The sequence below is a fragment of the Ornithorhynchus anatinus genome, chromosome 11 (assembly GCF_004115215.2).
Source record: "Ornithorhynchus anatinus isolate Pmale09 chromosome 11, mOrnAna1.pri.v4, whole genome shotgun sequence".
NCBI classification, from domain to species: Eukaryota; Metazoa; Chordata; class Mammalia; order Monotremata; family Ornithorhynchidae; genus Ornithorhynchus; species Ornithorhynchus anatinus.
The window spans coordinates 52,528,460-52,555,736 of record NC_041738.1 but is presented as its reverse complement, the minus strand read 5'-3'; the positions used below and the strand labels follow the sequence as shown (position 1 = coordinate 52,555,736).

The window sequence follows — 27,277 nt, the reverse complement described above, 5'->3', positions numbered from 1 at the left end:
GTGAATGCCAAGATCATAGTAGTTGGAGTTGAACAGTAGTAAACTCTACTCAGTGGAGAACTTTGTATTTCGCTCATCTAAGGTGGCTGGTTACATGAGACTTCTGCCCCTCCTCCCCAGTAATGCCCTTTCCACAGACTGGTAGCTCATCGTGCTTCACGTGAGATCTCAAAATAAATGTGGTCGAAAAGCCCTCCTTGGGGAGTAAATGAATGGATTTCTATTTATAGAAATCCATTTGTCCCAATATTTGGGAGTTTCAAAATTATCTTTTGGCCTGAAGCCATGTGGCTTAGTGGGAAACAGCATGGTCTAGTGGATAGAGCAGGGGCCTAGGAGTCAGAAGGACCTGGGTTCTAATTCCAGCTCCGCCACTTGTCTGCTGTGTGACCTTGGGCGAGTCACTTAGCTTCTTTATGTCTCAGTTACTTCATCTGTAAAATGGAGATTAAGACTGTGAGCCCCATATGGGACAGGGACTTTGTCCAACCCAATTACCTTGAATCTGCCCCAGCGCTTACTGCAGTGCTTGGCACATAGTAAGCCCTGAACAAACACCAAAATCCGTATATTATTACAGAAGTACTGTATCAAAAAATGTTTGAAGCTGTGGTAGAAATCGGGGAAGGTGAAGAACACCAGGATGCAAAGTGATTTAATGTCCTCCAAATCAAGATTCCTAGAATAATTTACAATCCAGCCAGAGCTCTTAAAGGGACTCAAAAACCCATCATGAGTGAATCACTTAAATTGCTTCAATGGTTTAAAATGTGAGATTTATTTTCCATTTTAGGTAACAGACACCGGACCCATGTGGTGGTTTTTAAATAGGGAGAATTCTTATGTGATCTGAAGTGAGTTCAATGTCAAAATGAATGTCAAACAGCAAAGGCGATGTGAAATAATAAAAACAATAATGCAGCAGTAATGCAGTTTGACCGCCCCTCCCAAATACCTCTGACCGTTTTCTTGAGGACTTAGCCTGAGTGGGGCCTGGATGGAGGGTGGTGGTGATGAACTCTTTGGCTGACCAACTCACCGCTGTCTTCACCACCCCTTCCCCGCCACTAATCATTCACTGGTATTTATTGAGTGCTTCTTATGTGCAGAGCACTGCCCCAAGCCCTTAGTTCCTTACGAGAAGCCGGAACGGAAGACCGAGGCCAAAGGGGCTTCCCCTCGTTTCCAGGATTTTGAGCAAACTTGCATCTGGGCAGGATGAAAAGGCAGTCCGGCTCGCTGTCACTCAGGCAACCAGTGGTATTTATTGAGTACTTACTCTATACAGAACTATGTACTGAGCGCTTGGGAGAGTGCACTATAACAGAATTAGCAGTGACGTTCCCTGCCGAGAACAAGCTTACTCACTAAAGAGAAATTCAGAGAGCTGGCTGCCTTGAAGACAAGCATCAACAAATCACCCAAGAAAAGAGCTCTCTCCATTCACATGCCCCTCTTGCAGCTTCAGTTATAGTTCCTGGAAATGAGCACACGGTGTGAAATGGAACCGCGGTCATTATAGTGCTCTGTAATTGTGCCCGCCTTCCAAGTGCTTTGCCCTCTAGTGAGACCTTATTTTCTTTTCTCCCAGCCCCTCCCTCGAGATGGCTTTTATGATATTCCCTAGCCTGTTTTTGCTTAGGCCTTATTCAAAGTAGAACGGACTGGGATGGACTGAAGATGGAGTTCTTGACACTCCTGAATGATTTCATCGAAAACCTCTGACCAGGCAGGTACGAATCAGAAAGATGGGGATTGGGGCGCGGGGAGTAACTCCTTCATAGGAAAAGGCAGTGTACACTCTGGAAAATTGGCTGGTCTTCAAGAGCTTCTAGTATCCAAATGATCTTTATAAAGGAAAGTGTCTAAACCTACACAGGTGGCAAGGATATGGAAGACTATGTGGAAGCATGTGGAGAAGGAACATGGTCTAGTGGGTGGAGAACAGGCCTGGGAGTCAGAAGGACCCGGGTTCTAATCCCGGCTCTGCCTCTTGTCTCCTGTGTGACCTTGGGCAAGCCATTTCATTTTTCTGTACTTCATTTCCCTCATCTGTAAAATTTGAGACTGTGAGCCCATTGTGGGACATGGGCTGTGTCCAACCTGATTAGCTTGTATCTTCCTCAGTGCTTAGTGTAGTGCCTGGCATGTAGTAAGCACTTAACGAGTACCATAAAATAATAATAATGATAAAATTATTCCCCCAGGAAGATGTGAAGACAGAAAATTATGAGTGTGTTTGGATTCATTCATGGTTGAGCAGTCCATTTGGGAGTTACTGGGGAGAAAAGTTAGGGGTGTTCAGTGGTGTTGTCGATCATACTGCTTGTGTTTTACTCTCCCAAGTGCTTAGCACGGTGCTCTGCGTGCAGTAAGTGCTCAGTAAATATGATTGATCGATCGATGGTCCATCCTAAAACATTAGGATCAAAGTCTGGGCGGGCAGCCGTCACCCAGTTAATACCGTGCTAGACGTTTAGTCCAGTCCCCTGGTGTTCAGCGGTGGTGTCCGTCATATTGCTTGTGTTTTACTCTCCCAAGTGCTTAGCACGGTGCTCTGCGTACAGTAAGTGCTCAGTAAATATGATTGATCGATCGATGGTCCATCCTAAAACATTAGGATCAGAGTCTGGGCGGGCAGCCGTCACCCAGTTAATACCGTGCTAGGCGTTTAGTCCAGTCCCCTGCCCATAAGAAGGAAGCATTCAGGAAACATCATCGATTATGGTGACGGTTCCTCCGGAAACTGTCCGGCCACTGTCAGAGGTAGACAGGATGATGGTCTGAGCCTGGAATTGCTCATGCTGTTAGGTTCCTGCCCAGTATTCCATAATTACCCTGTAATTGTGGCCTTTAAAACAGGCCTGACTCTCTGGGAGGTCAGTGTTGACCAGCAAGATATTGTTAGAGGTGGGGGGAGGGGACCTCTCAGTGGGAGTAGGATCAGTCAAGCAATCGACTGTATTTGTTGAGCGCCTACTAGGTATAGCTCAGTGGACTAAGCCACTTGGGAAAGTACAACACAGTGGAGTTGGTAGAGTCCCTGCCCACAGGAGCTTACGGTCTGCGGGGAAGTCAAGTGAGAAGTGGTAGGTCCCAATAGGATGGTTTTCGGCGAGATTTGCTGCAGGCGGGCACGAGCAGTCGATTAATCCATCAGCGGTATTTTCTGAGCGCTTGCTGTGCCCTGAGCACTGTGCTGGGCGCTTGGGGGGCTTAGCGGATAGAGCACGGGCCTGGGAGTCGGAAGGACCTGGCTTCCAATCCCGGCTCCACCACGTGTCTGCTGCACCATCTTGGGCAAGTCACTTAACTTCTCTGGGCCTCGGTTCCCTCATCTGTAAAATGCGGATTAAGAGCGTGAGCCCCATGTGGGACAGGGACTGTGTCCAACCTGAGTAGCTTGTATCTATCCCAGAGCTTAGAAAAGTGCCTGACACATAGTAAGCGCTTAACAAGTACCAAAATTATTATTATTAATATACCCCTCTAGACTCTTAAGTTCGTTGTGTGCAGGGAGTGTGTCAGTTTAGGCTTATATTGTACTCTCCCAAGCGCTTAGGGCAGCGTGCTGCCCATAGTTAGCGCTCAATAAATACGATCGACTGAACAATGCAGCAGAGCCGGTAGATGCCTTCCTTGTCTACAGCGAGCTTCTAGTTTAGAAGGCAGTGACCTTGAGAAACTGATCCAACCCCTCGTCTACCTGACCTGTGGAGAGGTCGGGTCAGAGTTATCCGTTAATATCGTCCATCCCCCAGCCCATCCTTTTAAAGAAGTTTACCCTGCCCTCTCCTTAGTTCCTCAGTTGTGTCACGGGAAAATAAGAATCCTTCACATTCTGTTTCTACCTGTTGCTAATCGTTAAGTGGGTCTGTGACTACTTTACCTCCTGCTCCTCCAGAAGGTTGTTCAGTCAAGCAGTGGTATTTATTGAGCACTTACTATCCGTGAAGCACTCTACTGAGCTCTTGGGAGAGTATACTACGGTGGAGTCGATAGGCACGTTGTCTGTCCACAATTTCATTCATTCGGTCGTATTTATTGAGCGCATAATGTGTGTTCTAGAGCACTGTACTAAGCACTTGGGAGAGAGTACAACATGCCAATAAACAGACACATTCCCTGCCCACAATGAACTTACAGTCTAGAGGAGCTGAGAACCTCAAGGAGGAGGCAGGCTTTAAAATAAATTAGAGATGTGGGTGTAAGTGCCGTGGTTGGGGTGAATGGCAGGTGCTTTAAAGAGTATGGATCGAAATGCAGAAGCAAAAACTCGATGCTGAATTTGATTCCAGTGTCCTCAGACTGTTGATTCCAGAGTCCTCTGCTGTTCCAGGTGTTGTTTTTTTTTTAATCCGTGAGATCAGGCAGGGCGCGTGGTTACGAACTTTGTTTTACTGGCTTCTTCTGAGCATTTTAGTACATTGTTCTGTCCACAGTAAGCGTTCAGTAAATACCACTGATTGATTGAACATTTGGTGGGAAGGCGACTGGTCTTTGGGTGTCAAGAAGTAACTTTCCATTCATGCCCTATGACAGGTCCCCAAGGACTCTCTCTGTTTCAACTGCTGTGGGGTGGTTTTTTTTTGTATTTGGTGTGAGGCTGGTCTGATTCTGTGAAATCCTCTCCAGAAACTTGTAAATGCCCTGATTAAAAACAGTACAGTGATCTCATTAAGCTCTCTCTCTCTCTCTCTCTCTCTCTCTCTCTCTCTAAAATATAGCTATTTTAAAAACCATATCGTAGACCAACATTAGTATTTTTGGGTTCAGTGGTTAGACGTTTAGTTTTTGCTGAGTCAGAACAATTTTCAGGAGTTTTATCACTTTTTTTAATATTGGAAACACACAGAGCTAGAATTTTCTCCTTTCATTTTGACCCTCATGTCGCCTAGAGTACTTGAGGGGAAGTTCTCTAAAAGTAGAAAGCACCCTAAAGAGGTCAGCAGTTTAATATTAAAACCTATTATGCCATCCCTTTTTAATTTAGAGAATGTGCCTTAGTGAAGGTCAGTAAAGGAGGCCCAGGAAAAGAACCAAATGGCAGAAATATCCTCTTCCTAATCACACCTTCTCCAAGCGATCAGTCAATTAATGATATTTATCGAGCGCTCATTGTGTGTCGAGCACTGTACTAAGCACTTGGGAGAGTACAAGGCAACAGAGTTGGTGGACACGTTCCCGGCTCCCCAGCGAGCTTACCATCTAGAGAGGGAGGCACATTAATAGGAATAAATAAATTTCAGATATGGCCGGAAGTGCTGAGGGATGAATATCAAGTGCTTGAAAGGTACAGCCCCGAGCGCATCGGCGGTGCAGGAGGGAGAGGCAGCAGGGGAAGCAAGGACTTAGGTGGGGAAGGTGTTGGAGGAGTTAGGATTTTAATAAGCAGCAGCGACTAGCACATTTGTCACTCGGAAGGCAATTTAAGATCCCTAAATAAATCGCTGGTGTCTTTTCACCTAATGAAGCAGCCAAGAAGGGGGTCGGGGCCGAAGCGACAGCAGGATCTGGGAGGCTTTCCCGGGTGTGTAGCCCAGCCTGGTTTTAAATGCATTTATTAGAGCACCTACTTGCCAGTAGGTGGAAATTGCATTTTGCACGTACCCCATTCCGTCTCCCACCCGGGTTACGCTTAAAGTTGAATACGCTGGACTGGTTTGATGCCAAAGAGAGTAGGCGAGGTCAGGCAGCGGAGAATAAGGATGCAGAGTTCTGAGCCGGTCTCCGATTCTCTGTACTGTCACCTCATCTCCCCTCCAGCTCAGCTTCAGTTTCCCTAATGGTGAAAAAGATAGAATTACTTCTTCCGTAGGGCAGCTCTGATGCTTGTTGGATGTTCGTAAAGTACTTTGAGGTTCTCCTAATTGAAGTATTAGCACAGAAGTTATTCCTTGTTCTCTTCCTCGTGGAGGGCAGGGAACTTGGCTACCTACTCTGTTGTATTATACTCTCTCAAGCACATAGTACAGTGCTCTGCACGCAGTGAGCACTCAACATATACCCTAGAGAAGTAGCGTGGTCTAGTGGTTAGAGCACGGTCTTTGGAGTCAGAGGGACTTGGGTTCTAATTGTGGCTCTGCCACTTGTGTGCTGTGTGACCTTGGGCAAGCTGCTTCACTTCTAGGCCTCAGTTACCCCATCTGTAAAATAGGGATTAAGACTGCGAGCCCCATGAGGGACAAGGACTCAGCTCATCCTGCTTGTCTTGAAGCAGAAGGGTAAAGTGGATAGAGCATGGGCCTGGCAGTCAGAGGGTTGTGAGTTCTAATCCCGACTCTGCCGCTCGTCTGCTGTGTGGCCTTGGGCAAGTCACTTCACTTCTCTGTACCTCAGGTATCTCATCCGCAAAATGGGGATTGAGACTGTGAGCCTTACATGGGTCAGGGACTGTGTCCGACCCATTTTGCGTGTATCCACCCCAGCGATTAGCACAGTGCCTGGCACATAGGAAGTGCTTAAACAAATACCACAGTCATTATTATCGTGTTTCGATCCCAGCTCTTAGTACAGTGCCTGACCCGGGTAAGCACTTCACAAATTCCATATGAGGGACTTTTTTTGCTGTACGACGATAATAATAATAGTAATGATTACGATATCTGTTAAGTGCTTACTATGTGCCAAGCACTTTCCTAAGTGCTGAGGTAGACACAAGGTAATCAGGTTGTCCCATGTGGGGCTCACAGTCTTAATCCCAATTTTACAGATGTGGTAACTCAAGCCCAAAGAAATTAAGTGACTTGCCCAAGATCACACAGCAGACCAGTGGTGGAGCAGAGATTAGAACCCATGACCGCCTGGCTCCCGGGCCCATGCTCTATCCACTACACTATGCTGCTTCTCTGTACAGATTAATAGTGTATGTCCGTAATCTCACAGAGAACTCCAGTCCCTCACCCTAAGTGAATTTTTCTGTCTGGCAGCCATATCGGTAGGCCCCAGTGTAAGTCCTGAAAAAAATTAAAACCGAAAAGAAATTGGACCAGAGTGTGATCCACAGCACCGGTACTGTGCGTGTTCAGGCTGTTGATTTTTCCTGTTATCAGATCAGTCTTTACTCATGCCATCAATAAAGTGTGGAAAAGCCTGAAGACATTTCTTTTCTGGGCCAAAAGTCTTATTTTTTTTTTAAAAAAAAAATCTATATAACTGGTTGATTTTTGAATTAAGTCTCCAAAAGCCCCTGGAGTTTCTTGTAACAGTATAGGATCTGCTGCCGAATGACTGGTGTGAGTGGTTCACATTTCCTAATGAGCCCTTATGTTAACATGACAGAGCTACAGTAGCAGCTCATGAGCAGAGATAATGGAGGTAATCTGTTCTATAAACAGCTGAGTAATGACCTGAACTTGTGTATTTGCCCATGAGAGAAAAACAAGCCGGCAAAGTGTTTTTTACGACGATGTCCTAGCCTTGTAAGAAAAGCATTCACTACAGGCCAGTAATTAGGAATCCTTTTTGAAATTTTGGGGGACTGGGTCAGAGTCCCTATTCTTAAAGAAAAATTATGGGTACTACACTGCATTGATTTTTTTTTTTCTCTCCCTGAGGTCTTTTGGCTGAAATGTCCCAGTTATTTTAGAAGCAGTATTTCCACAGTCCCTCATATTTGCGCACAGTGTCACGTACCCCTGACAAGGAGGCTCTTGGAGTCATAAAATAGCTCTTCCTCAGTAATGGCAGTGCGGCTCGGCAGGCTGGAGGTCCAGATTCTGTGACAAGCAAGTGCTCTCGGCTGTCCGGTCAAGATAACGATATTGAAAAGACTCAAGGGCTGATTGTAAGAGGTAACTAAGGGATGATTGTAGGGCTCAGGTCAAAGACATGTGCTTTTGTGGAACTGGCTCAAGAGGAAATGTATCTTTCTGGGCCTTGGATAAGCACAATTTGAAATCCCGGGAGAGCTCCAGGAAATAATCTAGGCCGAGCAGTAACCCTAAGAAAGATATGCATTCATCAGTCAGCTATGTGTACGGGAGCATCTACTGTATGAAGAACACCTTATTAAGTGCTTGCGATAGTACGGTAGAGTAAATCAATCAATGGTATTTACTGAGGGCTTACTATGTGCACAGCACTGCACTTAGCGCTTGGAAGAATGCAACTCAGCAGTGTAACAGACACATTCCCTGTCCACAGTGAACTTACAGTCCAGAGGGGCAGAAAGGCAATATAAGTAAATTGTGGATATGGACATAATTTCTGTTGTGGGAGGGGGCAGAGATGTTGAATAAAGGGAGCAAATAGACAGGATCCCCACCCTCAAAGAGTTTACAGTCTATAGGGAAAGATAGACACTAACATAATAAATAGACAGGAAGAAGAAATTTACGTGAGTTAGTGGCGTGTGAGCTCTGTACTTAAGTGTTTTCGGCAGTTGGGAGTACACCAGGGAACAGGGGGAATGGAAACGTCAAAGCCGGCAGTTGTGGGGATAACTAGGTTGAAAAGAGAGGATGGGGAAGAGTTCTTAATTAATTAATTAATGATAGTATTTGTTCGCACTTACTATATGCCAAGCACTGTTCTCAGTGCTGGGGTAGGTGCAAGGAAATCAGGTTGTCCCACGTGGGGCTCACGATCTTAATCCCCATTTTACAGATGAGGTAACTGAGGCGCCGAGAAGTTAAGTGACTTGCCCAAAGTCACAGAGCTGATAAGTGGCGGAGCCAGGATTAAAGCCCACCTCTGATTCCCGAGCCCTTGCCCTTCCCACTGTGCCACACTACTCTTAGAGAGCTGTGGTTTCAGAAGGTGGGGAGTGCTGTCATCTTTTAGGTCAGAAGCTGGAGGGAGTTGCAGGCTAGGGGGAAGGCATGAGTATGAGATCAGAGATCGAGAGGACAGAATGAGACACAGGGAATAGGGTAGTTTGAAAAGAGCCGAGAGTGTGAGCTAGGGTGGACTGAGAGAAGAGAGTGGATAAGTAAGAGAAGGAGAGGTCATTGAGGGCTCTAAGGGATTAAATGGGATTAAGACTGTGAGCCCCATGTGGGACAAGGGGCGGTGTCCAACCTGATTAGCTTGTATCTACCCCAGTGCTTAGTTCAGTGCTGGACGCATAGGTGAGCGCGGAACAGATAACCATAAAGAAAGGTCAGTGGTCAGAAGTTTAAGCTTGAGGCTTTAAAAGTTCTGTGGGGAGATGTAGACAGAAGCACAGGTGTCAGTTCTACGGGGACAGTGGACTCTTAACCTTGATCTCCCGAGGTTTCTGATAAGACCCATCAGAGCTGAGCAGAACCAAAACGGTGGATTCCAAGCATGTTGGCTCCTTCAAGCCCAGAACCTCAGCCTTCTGTAAAATTCCTTCCCTTTTTTTTTTTTTTTACCAGCACGCTCAAAGTAAAAAAAAAAATTGGCACTTTCGTGCGGAATGGCACTGTATAAAAGTGATGTAGGCAGGAGAGAGGATTAGGGACCGAAGAGAAGAGGGACCGGAGACCGAGAGACCAGTGAGGAGGCTGTCAGTCCATCATATTTATTGAGCACTTACCGAGTGAAGAGCACTGTACTGTGCGCTTGGGAGAGTACACTATAGCATTAAACAGACACATCCCCTGCCCACAACGAGCATACAATCTAGAGGACTGTGGCATATGTCAAGGGCCTGGACCAGCTTGGTGCACCATATGGACGGAGAGGAAAGGCGGAGCTGGGAAATGTAGAGGAAAAAACTGATGAGACTTGGCAGCGTTTGAAAGAGGAATGAGCTAAGGATTATGCCCGGGTTATGGGCTTCAGAGACGGGGAAGTTGCGTTGCCAAATGCGATAGAAAAGTTAGGTGGAGGAGAGGGTGTTAATTTTGGACCCAGTGAACTGGAGGACCCGGTGGCACCTCCACAGAGAGAGAGATGCCAGGCAGAGGTCAGAGCTGGTGAGCTCCATATTGGGAGCTCTTTTCATAGGGGTGGGAGTCGAAGCCATGGGACGGGAGGGAGGTTGCCAAGAGAGGGAGTCGAAAGTGAGAATCGAAGAAGACTGAGAACAGAGCCTTAAAGGAAGCTTCCAGCTTAGGGGTGGGAGACAGAGGAAGAGCCAGCCAAAGAGATCACGGGGAAGGCCAATGTTCATCAAACTGTGGAGTGCAAGGAAAAAAAGGGTTTTTGTAAACCACTGTAGTACAGTCCGAGAGTGCTAAGAAAAGTTACTTTAGAGTCCACAGCTTTTAAAGAGCCACATGGATTCAATCTCATTAACTAGGTTTCAGACCTATACTATCTGTCCCAGTTGAACATGAAAAGTGAGTTTGTTGCAAGATCGGGGATTTTCCCTAGAAAAATGAAATCCAGAGCTGTTTTTGCAGGCCACTGGTTGGTTGGTCGCATCTGCTCTTTGGAAGCTTCTGCCTAGGGGCTGACCCCTGCAAAACTCAATCAATCATTCATTCAGTCATATTTATTGAGCACTTACTGTATGCAGAGCACAGTATTAAGAACTTGGGAGAGTGCAAGAGAAACAGCGTGGTATACAGAGAAGCGTCATGGTGATAGAGCGGGCCTGGGAGTCAGAATGTCAAGGGTTCTAATCCCGGCTCCACCATTGGTCTGCTGTGTGACCTTGGGCAAGTCGCTTTGCTTCTCTGTGCCTCAGTTACCTCATCTCTAAAATGGAACAGGGAGCCCCACATGGGACAGGGACTGTCTCCAATCTGATTAGCTTGTACCCCCCCCAGCACTTAGTACAGTGCTGGGCACTTAATGGGCTCTTAACAAATACCACAATTATTATCATCATCATCATTATCACATTACAACAATAAGCAGACACATTCCCTGCCCACAACTGAGGACGGTAATCAATCAGTGGTATTGATCGAGCGCTTACCCTGTCCCGAGCACTGTACTAAGCACTAGGAAAAATGCAGAAGAGTTGGTAGATACAATCTCTGCCCATAAGGGACTTACAGTCGAGAGAGGGAGCCCGGCATTAAAATAGATTCGGGGTAGCACCCCTCCGTTAGCCCCCTTGGGTCCTGGGGAGCACCTAAGGTCACATTAGGGTTGAGGCGCAGCCTGAGACTGAAAAACCACCAGTTGTTACCGTCTGCCCTACGGTACGGTCGTAGTCAGAAGTCTTGAGGCAGTGTCTGAGGCGGAACGTGGGCTTAGTACAGTGCTTGGCATGTATTAAGCACTTATCAAATACCACTGTTACTCTTAATTGAGGAAATGTTTACAAGGAATGTTTATAAGGAATTTTTTCACACATTTAAAAAACAAACTCCAAATCTAAATGGAGCTGGTTTGGGATTTTTATTTTTTTAACTTCCTCTAAGATTTTTTTTTTATTAAGGGCTCCATTTGATAATGGATAATGAATGATAAAACTAGCAAGTCAGTCTTTGCATTTGCCCAAGGGTTAAGATGAGGAGAATTTTTTCCTGGGGTGAGAAGCTTAAGAGAGATGTCATACCCATGGGTGAAGTGCAAGCTACTTTAAAAATTCTTATTTCTGACTTGAAGACATTTCCTTAATGCTTGCCCCCAAACTTGCCAGGGAATAAAAAGCATTTTACAATTTCCTAGTTTTTAAGAGGTTATGACGGAAGTGGCTGAGCTCAAGAAAGACTTTCTGAGCTAAGGGCGTAATGTTGTCAGGGCGGCATTTAAGCAGAAAGCAGCGCTCTGAGATCCGAGAATGGGCCCCGCCAACTGGCAGCTCGATTCTAGAAGGGAAAAGCGAAAGTCCGAATTCAGCGTCTCCCAGCCGTCCTGTTGTGAACTTCGAGGAACCGTAGCCGGCGCATCGTCATCCTTTTGCACGGTCAGAGGAAGGTCGGCAGGAGTGAAAGGGCATAAATAGGGTGGAGTCTGTGGGGCCACGAACTTCTGCGTTGCGTGGTCTTGGGTGATAGTGGTTTTATCAGCTCCCCTCAGGTTCGGCAGTCGCACAGCTTCAGCAGGAAACTCATGAATCGGCCCTCTTGACTTCCGCACGGGTCTGCCAGGTAGAGTCAGTGTACTTAATTCTGCCACACTTTTCCTCCCCGTGAGGAACGGGCCATCTGCCCGCAGTGCTCCAGCATACCCCGCAAAGGTAAGTACACTAGAAATAACTGTGGGGATGGGTCAGGGGTGAGACCGTGTTGTATGTTCCATATTTATATGTGGATCTGGACCCTTTAAACGTTTGATATTTGCCCCACCCTCAGCTCCACAGCACTATCTGTAAATATCTGTGATTTATTTTAATATCTGCTTCTCCCTCTAGGCTGTAAACTCCTTGTGGGCAGGGAACGTCTACCAGCTCTGTAGTATTGTACTCTCTCAAGTGCTTAGTACTGTGGTCTGCCCATTGTAGGCATGTAAATACTATTGATTGGTTGATTCAATGCCTACATAGTTTGATTCGAGTCTCAGTCGATCAGTCAGCGGTGTCAGTGAGAAGCAGCATGGCCTAGCGGGTAGATCACGGGTTTGGGAGTCAGGAGGACTTGGGGTCTAATCCCAGCTCCTCCGCTTGTCTGCTGTGTGATCTTGGGTGACTCACTTAACTTCTCTGCACTCAGTTCCCACATCTGTAAATGGGTAGGAAGACTGTGAGCCCTGTGTGGGACAGGGACTGCGTCCAACCTGATTATGTTGTATCGACCCCAGCCTTTAGAACGGTACCCGGCACAGAGTCCGTGTTTGACAGATACCACAATTCTGGTCATTATTTATTGAGCACTTGTGTGCAAGGCACTGTTCTAAGCACTTAGTACTGTACCATTATATCAGAGAAGGACAGTGACTCTTCTGTTTGAACTCAGAGGGGGGTTTTTCAGATGCCCTCCCATCTCTCTGTGTACTGTCTCCTCCTGGTGATTTTACTTCAGGATGAGGGAAGAGGAGTGCAGGCTCCAGGGTTTTCCAGTTTGGAGTCATCAGGGCCTGGTTAGAAGTGGCATGGATTTGCTTTTGCCCTCCATAGCCGAGAATGAGTCTAAGTGATTTGATAGAGCTGGAGGGTAGTTTTTGGAGCTCAGCACACCCTGCCCTGATTCCTTTAGGTCTCAAATCAGTAGGAAAAACAGAGTTGTTTTTTGTTTTGGGGGGAGGTTTTTTTTTTGCATTTTGCAGGTAGGGAAACTGAGGCCCAAAAGGATAAGTGTATTTCACTCGGTCTTTTAACGTGCATGTCTTCTTTGCTTTAATACAGTACTCACACAATCCCCCCTGCCTTGCCTTTCTGGTGCAAAAGGTAATCAGATGCCTCTTATTTACAGAAAGACATGCCTTTGTTTAAAATCCTCTTTAAAAGGCTTCAGCCAGGTTATCCGGCCATCCTGAATTTCCTCATTTCGGCCTCTTTTCATTTTAAGACTCCACTTCCCACCCCTCGTTCTCTCCGTCCGGCCACCTGAGCGGTTTTTAATAGATCCGTCTGTGCTATGGAACCCGGGCCCCGATCTTACCGTCCTGATCTCTGGTCCAAGTATTCATGGGTTCACGGTCTGGATTCCTGGAAAGCTTTGCCAACCTCAAAAAAAAAAGGACAAGTAGGAAGGGCTTTTGGTCGACTTGTTAAGGCATGAGTTGATGGGGAAAAGATCCTTGGGCTCTGTCCCCAGATGTCCCAAGGGAGAGGTAACTCTGAATATTCCATTATCCCCATATCTAGAGCTCCCAAATGGTTGGGAAAATATTGGCCTGGGAGCCCAGAGCTCTTAAGCGAAAGCTCCAAGAAGAACAATGCACAATAGTCTTTCCCACCTCTCATCCCTGTAAATTTCCTGTCAGCTTTTTCCTAGGTAACTTCCAAGGTAACCTCCCTGTCTCCCCGGGGCCCTGTCTCCCATCTGGACTTTTAAAGATTTATACTTCGAGAAGAGTTGTGCTGTCTACAGCCAGTTGTATAACACTTGTTTTGTGTAGCCTGCCAGAAGTGGTGATAGTCTACATTTCTATAGTGCCATTCAACTTGAGGTTCCTCAACCCCGCACAGACCGCATATATAGATCAACCCTGAAGCTCAGCTGCCTCCAATGGAGGGGCGGCAGCAGCATCGCGATCCCACACAGGAGCCCCCCGGGGGCAGGGCAAACCGGTTTACGTTACAGCAGGCCCGACCTCAGGCGAACACAAATGGACTTTTCCCTGGCCTCTCTTTGGGGAGACCCTTCTAAAAGCTCAGCCGATCGTGCTAGGCGGCCCGCAGCCCAACCTCTCCCAACCTGGAATGGTAAAAGGAGTCCTGAGGGTCCGATTCTTAACCCAGGACTCGAGAGGGTCTCGGCCTGTTCGACCACACACTCAGTCATCCTTGTGCCTTCTTGGATTAGAAGGTGTCTGAAAACCGTAAAGTTGTTTTGGAACACAGCAACAACAACAACAACAAAACATTTCTAGAAGTGATCCCAGAGGCTCTTTTCGTATTGAGTGTAGAAGAGCGAGGATTTACAGAGTGCCAGAGTGAACAGATATTTTTATTCCCACACAGTTTGAACTCTGACCGGGCTCCCCACGGTCGTGGCTGCAAGAAAGGAAATATTTGTCAGCAGCCCCCTGAATCTGATTACTCTCCAGGGTGTGTTTTTTTGGCTGGCGGATATACTTTTCAGGGCGTTTCACTGCTTTAATTTCTTAAGCAGCGCCCCGAACCTGTGCTGCCTGCTGGAGCCGCGGAGCAGCAGGGGATCACAGACCTCTGATGCTCTCTGTGTTGCTTGTAGGATTTCAGGAAGGGAAGATGGAGCGAGCCAGTGGCCGGAGCTTCATGCAAGTTCTGTGTGAAAAATACAGCCCGGAGAACTTCCCCTACCGCCGGGGTCCCGGGATGGGAGTCCACGTTCCAGCCACACCCCAGGGCTCCCCCATGAAAGGTAAGGGAGACATGGGGTTGGGGGGGGAGTTGGCGGGAGGCCCTTTGACCGCAGCTCTGATTCAGCCCCCGGCTTAATTGGAAGGCAGGATCAGAAGAGCTCCTTGTTTCGCAGATGTTTTCCGACATCCTTCGTCATTTGAGCGGAGCCTTCTAGAATTACCAATAAACGCAGACAGGCAACATCTCCCCGGCCCAGAAACATTCTCTTGAAGGCCCTGACAGCAGTATATTAAAAGTGACCCTACTAGGCGGGGACCTAAATGTGGGTGCCGGTGGTGGGGTCGGGGAGAACAGGAGGGACAGTTTGAAAATGGAGAGTGACGATCAGAAGCCAAAAAACCCACTCTTCCTCCAGACTCCTCCCCATGCCTGCCCCGTAGGATTAGGGGCCATTCTGGAAAGTACATCCCCTGCTTTTCTTAGATGCCTCTTGTCTACAAAGTCCCTGGCTCCTGGCATCAGACTAATTAAAAAATACAGTTCATCTGTATACCAGCCAACCCTGGGTTGGGTTGGGCAGGAACTGGATCTTCAGACCGGAGAGAGAATTCCTAAGAGTTGCCTGCAGTCGCTGTCCTGAAAAATCTCTGTTTCTTGAGACTCTCTGCTGTTAACCTAAGTGGTATTGGGCCCTTTTAATCCATACGTTTTTCTGAGGCTGCCGAGATACAGAGAAGGAACATCTTCGGGGTGGAATTTATACCACTGAGAGCAGCAAGAGGTGTCAAATCTACTTCCTTCTGAGTTGAAATCATTTTTATACCCTGCTATAACCTGGACAGCTCTCGCCCTCCCTCTATTGAAGATATTAGCCTTAGGGGCGTAGAAGTTCGTTCAGTGTCTGAGACACATTTGTTGCTTTACCTCTCAACCTGGGGAAGCGTGGTGGGGGCCCAGAGAGGGAGGGCTGGAGATAAATGGTTTAGAGGTCTCTTGGGGGCTTGAACCCCTATCCCAGAAGTAGTCTCAGAAGACACCACCGACCGTGGTCTGACTTTTTACTGCCGAGTTAACGATAAAAGAATAAGGAGATGCTGATACACCTTCCACTCAGGCATATGAAAAGGGTGAAGTGAAGCCTGTCCCGCTTCCGCTAAGACACGGAAGTTGAGGAATCAGAACCGGTTGGAGGTCGGCTGGAGGGCGTGAAGAATAAGGTGAATTTTCAGTGAGAAATGAGAGACAACTTAGCAGTTGTTCGTGGGCTGGCCTGGAAGAAGAGGCTTAGGTGGGGCCCTCAGCTAGAAGAGGATAAAAGAGCAGGGGTCGGCGGAAGCAGCGTGGCACGGGCCTGGGTGTCGGAAGGACCTGGCGTCTCGTTCCGGCTCCGCCAATTGTCTGCCGTGTGACCTTGGGCAGTCACTTAACTCTTCTCTGCCTAGGTCACCTCATCGGTAAAATGGCGATTAAGGCTGTGAGCCCTCTTTGGGCCATGGACTTTGTCTGACCTGATTACCTTGTATCTACCCCGGGGCTTAGAAAAGTGCCTGGCACTTAGTAAGCACTTAACAAATACTATTTAAAAAAAAAGGGGCATCACCTTGTGAAAAAAACACAGGCTTGGGAGTCTGCCAGTTTCTTGCTGTGTAACCGTGGGCAAGTCACTTGACTTCTCTGTGCCTCAGTTCCACTGTTCTCCCTTCTGCTTTGACTGTGAGTCCCATGTGGGATATGGACTGTCTCCAACCTAAATAACTTGTAACTACCCCACTTTTAGAACATGTTTGACCCATACTAAGGGCTTATAGCAAATTCCGTAAAATAAAAATAGCGATGGGCAAGAGAACTTGGGACCGGCTAGAAGGCACAATTAGAAGGGGTCGTATCTCAATTACTGGGATAAAAGTGATGAGGTGTCCTGACCTGCCAAGAGGTGAGAGGAAGGGCTAGATGACGTGTTGTTTTCCCTCTGACCCCACGGGCTGGATCACATAGGACACTCTGCCCTGAAGCTCCACGGTCCTCCAGTGTCTTTACCTCTGCCCAGTCCTCTTTCAAACTGTTCGACTCCGACTTCAGCGCTTAGGTCAGCGTTTCACGCAAGGGATGCGCTTCACAGATACTGTTACTACGAATCCTTGGGAATGAGCCCACACCCGGACAAGAGTCGGCGAGTAAGAGAAGCAGTGTGGCCTAGGAGAGCGAGCGTGGGCCTGGGAATCAGGTGAACCCGGGTTCTAATCCTGACTCTGCTGTTTGTCTGCCGTGTGAGTGTGGGCAAGTCACCTCACTTCTCTGGTCCTCAGGTGTCACCTCACTTCTCTGGTCCTCAGGTCCCTCGTTTGTAAAATGGGGATTAAGACTACGAGCCCCAAGCGGGACGGCGACTGTGTCCAACCCGATAACCTTGTAACTACCCCAGCACTTAGGACAGTACCCGGCACTTAGAAAGCACTTAACAAATGCCATAAAAAAAAAAAGGTGTCTTTTTTTTTTTTACCCCCTCATGATTCAGACCGCCTCAACCTCCCGAGTGTCCTGGTTTTGAACAGCTGTGGAATCACCTGTGCAGGAGATGAAAATGAAATCGCCGCCTTCTGCGCTCACGTATCGGAACTAGATCTTTCAGACAATAAACTTGAAGATTGGCATGAGGTAAAGCTGTTACGGGGGCACCTTGGTGAAGTGCCCCAATAACCGCGGCGGGCACGGCGTACGAACGGATCTGGGATTTTACTGGCTTGTGGGATTTTACCAAGCGGGTAAAAGTGGGGCCGATTTGGCTGAATTCTGCTCCTGTCCTCACTTGAGGATCCTGTTTATTGCTCTGTATCTGTCAGAGTAAATAAAGTTGATGGCTCCCGGCGATCGAGCTCTACTTTCGTTTCCTTGGTGATCCCTGAGCTGGCCCTGCTACTGCCGTCGCGTTTTCCAGAGGTGGTCGAGATGGCAAGAAATAACAGGTTGGACCTCAGTAGGTTAACAGAGGTTCGGGCCACAGCGAACGCATCTATAAAGTCCTATCCCTCCAGCTCACGCAGCCGACACTGATTCTCTGCTTTTCCCTCAATTTTTATTACTGGGAGTTGACATAAAAATTGCCAGAGCTTGAAACCAGGATTATATAAAGAACCATATGCATGTTTCCAAAATTAATCCCAAATCATTTAAATTTTCTCTAATATTTTAAACCGACTTTGAAGATGTGATGAATCCAGGGCCGCTCAGCCACAGCCGATGCCCTGTATTCAAGACCCTCCCTTCAGTTGACTCATCGGCTCCCTACACGGTCCAAACTTTGCCCAGTAGCCTGGATCCCAGCCTGACAAGGACAGAAAGAGAAATCGGACGGTCGGTGGTCTCTTTTCAAGGTGGCTATTTATTAGGTGACCAAGGCCACCTTTTCTCCCCAGAGCTCTAAGTAGGGATAAATTGGAGACAGTCTCCTGAACACAGCTTGGGATAGTGAAGCAGCACAGTCTAGTAGAAAGTGTCAGGGCCTGCGTGTCAGAGGACCTGGTTTCTCAACCTGACTCCGCCACTTGTCTGCTCTGTTACTTTGGGCAAGTCACTTCACTTCTCTGTACCTCAGTTCCCTCATCTGTAAAATAGGGGTTAAGCCTGGGAGCCCCCTGTCCAATATGATTCTCTTATATCTACTCCAGCGCTTAATTCAGAGCCTGGCACCTAATAAACCCTTAACAAATACCATTGAAAAAACAGACGCACAAAAAAACCACACACATGCTGTGTTGTAAAAGTGATGTCATGGGTTGGGATTAAGGAGTGCTGCTTTGCCACCGACTTACTGAAGACTTGTCATTCAGTCTGGGAATGTCATTCAAACTGGGAAGCAGCGTGGCCTGTGGAAAGAGCAGAGGCATGGGCGTCAGAGGACCTGGGTTCTAATCCTAGCTCTGACACTTGTCTGCTGGGTAACCTCTGGCAAGTCACCTCACTTTTCTTTGCTTCTTCTGTAAAATGGAGATTAAGACCGTGAGCCCCATCTGGGACAGGGACTGTGTCCAACCTGATTAGTTTGTATCTAGCCCAGCCCTTACAACACAAAGTAAGGGATTAACAGATACTATTATTATTATTCCTCAGGCCCGTGGCTTTGGAGGTTTTGCTGCTGTTCTACAAACTATCCTCCACTCAGGCAGTCTCCGTCCTACACCCACACACCCAACCAGGTCCTGGGCTCCGCCAGAGCCCACGTTGATCCTTCCCCTTTACCCCTCCCAGAAGGACATCGGGGATAGGGTTAGCCATTGCTTCATTGCAGAACTAAATCGATTCTCCTGCAAAATCGATACTCCACTCAGAAGCCCCGACAGAGAAAGACTGAACTGTCGATTGATGGAGTCTCTGTGAACTGTGGTAGAAAAAGCCATATCCAGCTGCTCCATGCTTTCTGATCGAGGGATGGGGGGAAAGAAATCACAAGACTTTTTCCCTGTCTGCATTGGCCCCTGTTGGCAATTCTAGCTGGCTAATCCATTCATTCAGTCATATTTATTGAGCGCTTACTGTGTGCAGAGCACCGTACTAAGCGCTCGGAAAGTACAATTCAACAACAAAGAGAGGCAAATCCCTGCCCACAACGGGCTCGCAGTCTAGAAGAGCAATGAGACTTACCCCCATGTGGTACTGCCACCGCTGCAGAAGGAAGAGGGAGACATTTCGCAAGTCTAGATGGACACCCCAAAGAGGGATCTTCAGTCGGCTAATTTGACTTTTCCTCCGTCTCCTATACTTCAGTCATCTTCAGGCAATCATTCGATCAATCTTGAACACTTACTGTGTGCAGAGTACTCTTCTAAACGCTTTGGGAGAGTACAGTATAACAGAGTTTGTAGATGTCGGTCAGTCAATTTAATGAGCAGTTAAAACACTGTACTAAGCGCTTGGGAGAGTGCAATATAACAGACATTCCCTGCTCACAGTGAGCTGACAGTCTAGAAGGGGAGACAGACATGAATATAAATAAACAAATTACAGATACATTCCTAAGTGCTGTGGGACTGGGACAGGGGATGAAGAAAGGGAGCAAGTCAGGGTGACGCAGAAGGGAGTGGGAGAAGAGGGAAGACCTCTTGGAGATGTGCCTTCAATAAGGCTTTGAAGGTGGGGAGAGTAATTGCCTGCCAGATATGAGGATGGAGGGTGTTCCAGGACAGAAGCAGGATATAGGCGAAAGGACGGGGTGAGATAGATGAAATTGAGGTACAGCTAGAAGGTTTGCATTAGAGGAGCGAAGTTTGTGGGCTGGGTCAGAGTAGAAGAGTAGTGAGGTGAGGTAGGAGGGGGTAAGATGATGGAGTGCCTTCAAGCCAATGGTGAGGAGTCGACATGTCTCCTGTCCACGACGAGCTTAGAGTCTAGGATTTCACTAGTGTTTCTTGGAGCTTCCCCCTCCACTGGTATGAAGGAGTGACGTCGGATTTGCATGCGGCCTCCCCAAAACGTCCTCGGACAGTTTACAAATCAGTTCTCTTATTTGCTACCTTGGAGGCGGTCATTTCTTGGTCTTTTGTCTTCTCTCTTGCTTCCTCCTCACTTCCATCGGATCCAGATCTCCTCTTTAAGAAGTGTATGGCAGAGGGGGGAGAAACACCGACAGGTGGAGGGAAGGAGGGCTGGATCACCAGACACGTCCCCCCTCCCCACTTTGTGCAGTCACAAATAGGTTACGCTTTTGAAAACACGACCCAAAGGTGACAGACACAATTATAGAGAAGTGGGTTTTGAGAGAGCATGTATACCATGCCCTGATGCACTTTTAAGTGCAGATGAGTGATTTCTGACTACCAAGAGTCCTCTTAGCAGTTACCTGGCAGAGAGGGGAAACGTGAAAGTCTAGCCAAATAGCCTTCCCTTTGGCCCAAACTGAGTACCGACTCCTTCATGAATGCAGATGCCCCATGTCTGGAGTTGAAGGATCAGGTAAATGATTTTTCTTTTTCTTTTCCCGTTTCTTTTCTCAGGGGACTTGCAGCTTTTTCTCCTTATCCTATTGTAGGAGTGTAACAAAACCAAATCATTAAAGGAAGGGAGCAATTAGGCCCTTAATGGGGACCAGGGAATAAATTGGGTATGAATTACAGATCCCTGTCTTGCTTCCTTTAACACCTGAAGTCAGTCTGGAGGGTTCTTTGTTAAACTATGGAACCTTAGGGCCCAAGGGGAGTTTCCGAGATCTTCCTAGACCTGCCTTGAGGTAGGTAGATCTCTTTCCCAGACAGCCCAGCTAGATGGCAAAGGACAGTTAAAGATCTCCAGAAAAGGGGATTTGACCACCTTCGTCGGCCACCCAGCCAATGTTGAGCAGTCAGAAAATTCTTCCTCGTATCCATCCTGTTCCAGCCACACTGGAGATGACAAACTAGTCCTTATCCTCTGGATGTTCTTTCCTTAAAAGTCACAATTAAAATGCCATTTGGTGTTGTTGATGATAGTGATGATAATGGTATTTGTTAACGCATATTATTTGCCAAGTGCTATACTAAGCGCTGGGGTAGATGCCAGATAAGCGGAGAAGCAGCTGGGCCTAGGGAACAGAGAAGCAGCTTGGTTTAGGGGAAAGAACATGGGCCTGGGAGTTAGAGGACCTGTGTTCTAATCCTGGATCTGCCACCTGTCTGCTGGATAACCTCGGGCAAGTCACTTCACACGTCTATGCCACAGTTACTTTATCTGTAAAATGAGGATTAAGATTGGGAGCCCTGTATGAGAGAGGGACTATGTCCAACATGATCACCTTGTATCTATTGCAGCACTTAATACAGTGGTAACGGTTACCATTAAAAGAAAAAAATAGGTGGGACAGTCCCAGTTCCTCATGGATCTTACAGTCTACTGGGGAGGGAGAACAGGTAGTAAATCCTCATTTTACAAATGAGGAAGGTCTTCTCTATTTTTGATTTAGTAATCTTCTCTTTCCATCGACTAATCCGGAATGTTAATTCTTCCTTAGAGACCCTTTCTTTGTAGACCTTTTCCTTCAACCCACCTCACCTCATCATCAACACCTCATCATCATAGGAGAAGCAGCGTGGCTCAGTGGAAAGAGCACGGGCTTTGGAGTCAGGGCTCATGAGTTCGAATCCCAGCTCTGCCACTTGTCGGCTGTGTGACTGTGGGCAAGTCACTTTACTTCTCCGTGCCTCAGTTCCCTCATCTGTAAAATGGGGATTAAGACTGTGAGCCCCACGTGGGACAACCTGATTCCCCTATGTCTACCCCAGCGCTTAGAACAGTGCTCGGCACATAGTAAGCGCTTAACAAATACCAACATTATTATTATTATTATCTCTCAAGTGTCCCTGTGGCTCTGTGAACTCTATCCAAGTATTTCACATCCCTCTTTTGTACTAAAGCCCAGGACTGCCCGATCTCTGCTCAACATTGATAAGACCCTTCCTAAAGGGGTGTTTTATCCCAAGTGTCCACAGTCTATTGTCTTTTTTATACATTTTAAATGATGGCTGCACCATGGTCAGATAAACCAGTCAGTGGTTTTAATTGAGCATGTATTGTATGCAGAACACTCTACTGAGTGCTCAGGAGAATACAAAACACTAGACTAAGTGTGCCCTAAAGGAGCTTACAGTCTAGTGGGGGAGACAGTCATTAAAATAAATTGCAGATAGGAGAAAGAGCATATAATCAGGCCACTCGCCTAAGCACTGCGGTGGTGAGTTACCTGCTAGGACCCCCAGGTCCTTTTCTGTCAAACTGATTTGTCACAACCCTTTTCCAACCTAGTATAGGGGCACTTTGTCTTTCCTCCCCAAGAATTACTTTGCATTTGTTGGCACTGAAGGCCACTCTGTTAGCTTCTGGCCATTCCTCAAATTTATCAAATGAACTGTCGTCCGAGCCATCTAAAGGCTACCCACCTCTTCCCTACCTCACCTCCCCTAGTTTCATCTCAGCTGTACACGAGTGCGCCCTCGATCTGTGAATGTGAAGGTAAAGTGACCATCCCGGGACACCCTGCTGGCCCTGTGGACCAGCCCTTGTGGTTTTTTCCCAAGGTTTTCTTTTTTTTTTCCCCCTTACTATGTGCCAGGCACTGTATTCAGCCCCAAGGTAGATCTAAAATAATCAGGTTGGACACAGTCCGTGTCCCACATGGGTTCACTGTCTTCATCCCCATTTGACCGATGAGGGAACTGAGGCCCAGAGAAGTGAAGTAACTTCTTTACTTGCCTGACTACTTGTTTTGTTGTCTGTCTCCCCCTTTTAGATGGTGAGCCCGTTGTTAGGCGGGGATTGTCTCTTATCTGTTGCCAAATTGAACATTCCAAGCTCTGAGTACAGTGCTCTGCACACAGTAAGAGCTCAATAAATACGATTGAATGAATAAACTTGCCCATGGTCACCCAGCAGACCAGTGGCGGAGTTGGGATAAGAACCCGGGTCCTTCTGACTCCGGCCCAGGCTGTAGCCATTAGGCCTCGCTGCTTCTATCGATAGATAGATGGATAGAGCTCTGTTTATTAAGCAATCTCTGACTGTGTCCTCCACCTAGGGAAGAGCGCTACTTGATGCCCTCTGTCGATGAGACTGTCAGGCAAGGCAGAATCACAGTTCTTAAATCAGTCACTGGCCTCTATTTCTTCTCCTCGAAGGGTCAGTCCCCCCGCCGGCAGTCTGCCCTAGAAGGAGATCGATTAGCCTCCCAGGAGGGTTCTTTACCAAGTCTAACTGGTTGCTCTCAAGGACCCCTGCAAGGGCCAGTGTCCCTCCCCGAGGCTAAAAGAAGACTTGCCCGAGGGCCCAAGTGATCCCAGAGGCCAAGTAGAGTATGAATGCTGCTAAACTGATTACTGCCTGATACACTTCTCTTTCTTGTTTTGTTTCTTCTCCCCCACTCAGGTCAGTAAAATTGTGTCAAATGTTCCCCACTTGGAGTTTCTAAACCTGAGTTCCAACCCTCTGAATTTGTCGGTTTTAGAGAGAACGTGCGCCGGGTCCTTCTCTGGGGTTCGCAAACTCGTCCTCAACAACAGCAAAGCAACCTGGGACACGGTCCATACGCTTCTGCAGGAATTACCAGAGTAAGCCGAGAGCGCGGGCTGAGGGGCGCACGGGCCTCGGGGCCCCCCGGTGGGACGGTGCTTGGCCGGTGTGTGGCCCTGCCCCGCCCTAGACAAACCAGGGACCCCGCCGGAGGGGCAGGTTGGGATAGAGGAGGCAACGGACGGCCCCGGGGGGACAGTCCCCTGGACCACCTTAGCACGGGGCGGGAGGCGGCAGACCGCCCGGAAAAGAGAAATAGTCAGAGAAGGTATTTTCTCCACCAAATCCCCAACTGTGCAGCGTTGCCTGACCTCACAGCTCTGCTTTTAAACCCCCCGCGTCTATGAGGAAAGACTACAAATACCTCTTAAGTTGTTTGGAGAAGAACTTCAGGAGATCAGCAGACACGGAGTTGGCACGAGGGGACCTGACCCACAGAATCGGAGGGAGGCCGGGTCCTTCTCAGCAGCTTGGGGAGGCAGCGATGATGCCGTCTGCCCCTCCTGGACGGTAGCATCTTTCATCGTGAAACATGAAGCGTGTGAGGGTCAGGCCTGCTCATTCAGCGTCCCGTTAACTCAGGCATTATGAGACGGTTACCAAACACCAGCAGCCCCGAGCTCTTCATCCCCGTGAGGTCCAAGGCCAGAGAACTGTCCGAGTAACCGTTTCCCACCCTCCTCCCCCACTTTTTTTTACAGGTTGGAGGAACTCTTCCTGTGCCTTAATGACTACGAAACAGTGTCTTGTTCTTCTGTTTGCTGTCAGTCTCTCAAGCTACTCCATATAACTGACAATAACCTGCAGGACTGGACGGAAATCCGCAAGTTAGGAGTTATGTTCCCTTCGCTGGACACCCTCATCCTGGCCAATAATCACCTGACTTCCATCGAGGAGCCAGCCGACTCCCTGGCCAGGTTGTTTCCCAACCTGAGATCCATCAGCCTCCACAAGTCAGGTGAGGTACTGAAACCCAGTCTGTCGGTCGTATATTGAGTGCTTACTGTGTGCAGAGCGTTGTACTAAGCGCTTGGGAGAGTCGAATATAACCCAGACACATTCCCTGCCCACAACAAACCTACATTCTAGAGGGGGAGACAGACAGCAGGAAGCAAGAAGCCCCAGCTTATTTGGGTTTCTGGGCCGGCGGATTGCCTCCAGCGGGAAATTGTTCCCCGTTGAGCCGGCTAGAGTGTGTGCTTGTTGGTGCCACGCTAAATATTAAATTAGCGCTACATAGATGGTATGTTAAAGTATTGAAGTAATTGTGTAGTCCGTCAGTCGATCGATAGTATATTTTGAGCGCTTACTCTGTGCAGAGCACTGTACGAGGCACTGGAGAGAGTACAATACAACCGAGTTGGCAGACACGTTCCCTGCCCGCAAGGCGCTTCCAGTCTGGAGGGGGAGAAACATTAATATTAATATAAATAGATGAATTATGGATATGAATGGGAGCGGTTTAGGGCTGAGGGTGGGGCAGCATCAAGTGTCCAAAAGATCCGAGCTCAAAGGCGACGCTCAAGGGAGAGGGAATTGGACAAAGAGGATGGTGCAAGGGAATGAGAAGAAGGTTCCGAGGAGACGTCTTTTTAAACGACCCACCTGGATTTCAAGGTTGTGACTCCGCGGCCAGTCTTGTGGTCGTTTATAGGACTCCCCTGTTTCCTGTCGACCCTTCAGAGGCTATTGATCCTCGGCTATCTTCCTCCATCTCTCCTCCCCCAACCTTCTACAAGGCTGAACATTTTTAGTCTAAAACTGTTTAGGAACTAAAAATAACCCCCGGCTCAGAACGAAAAGTGGTGAAGCTCGTTCTGCAGCTCTGTTGGGGTGGAGAAGAGTTGGATGGAAGGAAAATGTGTTGCTGCCCATGGGAGCAGTTTTACTTTTCAAGTGTAAACTCTCGTTCGTGACCCTCCGCCCCACCGGCCTTAGACTACGAACCCCGTGGCGAGCAGGAATCGTGTCTAACCTGATTAAATCGTACCTACTCCAGCACTTAGAACACTGCGTGACACATAGTAAACGCTGAACAAATAAATTGCGTGTTATAAATTGTTTGAGCTCCTTGTGGGCAGGACATGTGTCTGTTGTTGTATTCTCCCAAGAGCCTAGTACAGTGCTTTGCGCACAGTGAGCGCTCAATAAATACCACTGAATGAAATAATGAATTTATATTAACGTCTCTCTACCCTACAGACTCATTGCGGGTAGGGAAAGCGTCTGCCAACTCTTTGGATTGTACTCTCCGAAGCACTTAGTACAGCGCTGTGCACGTAGTGAGCGCTCGGTACATACCGTCGATTAATGACCATTAATAGTAGTAACAATGATAATTTTAAAAAGCTCCTTAAGCTGATTTGGGGTTTTGTCCCTTTTGGGTAGAAATGTCCTCTTGGATGCAAGAGGGCAGTCAGGACTTGGAATAGTTCTGATGAATCGAAGTGCTCCTAAATGGTTGCTCTCCCTTTTCCGCTCTTGTCAGAAGCAGGATGGAACCGCGGTGTTGTGCGAAATAGATTCAGGTGCATTGTGAAAGGGACCCATGACGGATCTCTATTATTCCGGGACAGTTTCCCTGGTCGGGGCCAAGTATTGACCAGTCTGGAACATTTGCTCACGACAAAAGGGGGAATTTGATCGCTGCACTGAAAAGCCCGTTGTTAATTCACTGCAGTAGCTTTAGGGATCTCAGCTGACATTTGTCTGACCATTTGTTTTGCGGAGGCTCCTGTGAGTACTCTGGCCCAAAAAATCGAGACGTGAAAGCTATTGCAGAGAGTCCTAAGGATTACCTTGGAGTCTTGTCTCCAGCTCCCTCTTTTCCCTCCAATTTTTGTTGTGTGAAAACTTGGCTATGGATTCACAAAGGCCCTCATAGCCACCATAAATATCTTGCCGGTCAGAAACAGAGCTCAGCGTTGGCTGCAACTTGTGCCTTCCCTCGTCGATCTCACTCCTTTTGAGGCCTCATCTCGGGAGAGTTGGGGGGTTGACTGACCCACCAGTGAGTCCAGCCAGGATCCCAAGTCGTCACCTCTCTGACTTCCGGGGTGAAGTGAGGTGGGGACTTGCAGGCTAATATGAGGTCTAGGGATGGATTCCTCCTCGTACGTACTGCCAGTGGCTTTGTCTCTTGTCTGGCCATGCGAGTGCATTTCCCATAAGCGGTCTGATCCATCTGGACCAGTATTCTCCCTCTTCCAGAAGAGGCTTGCCGAGAGCGCGGTGCTGGTTGCCCTCCTTATTATTACTATCATTACTATCATCAGTATTGCTAAGTGCTTACTGTGTGCCAAGCCCTGGAGTAGGTACAAATTAATCAGGTTGGACACGGTCTATCCTACAGGGATCTCTCAGTCTAAGTAGGAGGAATAATAATAATAATAATAATTGTGGTATTTGTTAGTTGCTTACTAAGTGCCAGGCACTGTCCTGAGCACTGGGGTAAATCGGGTTGGACACAGTCCCTGTCCCACATGGGGCTCACAG

The 27,277-nt window shown here is 47.8% G+C and overlaps 1 protein-coding gene across 2 annotated transcripts in view; it reads left to right on the top strand.

The window, feature by feature from the left end:
- Positions 1-1,323: 1,323 nt before the first annotated feature.
- LOC100073604 (tubulin-specific chaperone cofactor E-like protein) overlaps positions 1,324-27,277 on the top strand; it is a 123,007-nt gene continuing 97,053 nt past the window's right edge. The window contains exons 1-5 of one of the 2 annotated variants that reach the window (XM_029075157.2): positions 1,324-1,733; positions 14,664-14,813; positions 17,271-17,410; positions 23,639-23,820; positions 24,484-24,740. In XM_029075157.2, coding sequence (XP_028930990.2) covers positions 1,703-1,733; positions 14,664-14,813; positions 17,271-17,410; positions 23,639-23,820; positions 24,484-24,740 — 760 coding nt within the window. In that variant the 5' untranslated portion in view covers positions 1,324-1,702. The remainder of the gene's footprint in view (positions 1,734-14,663; positions 14,814-17,270; positions 17,411-23,638; positions 23,821-24,483; positions 24,741-27,277) is intronic. The other variant, XM_007668012.4, reaches the window with a different exon arrangement.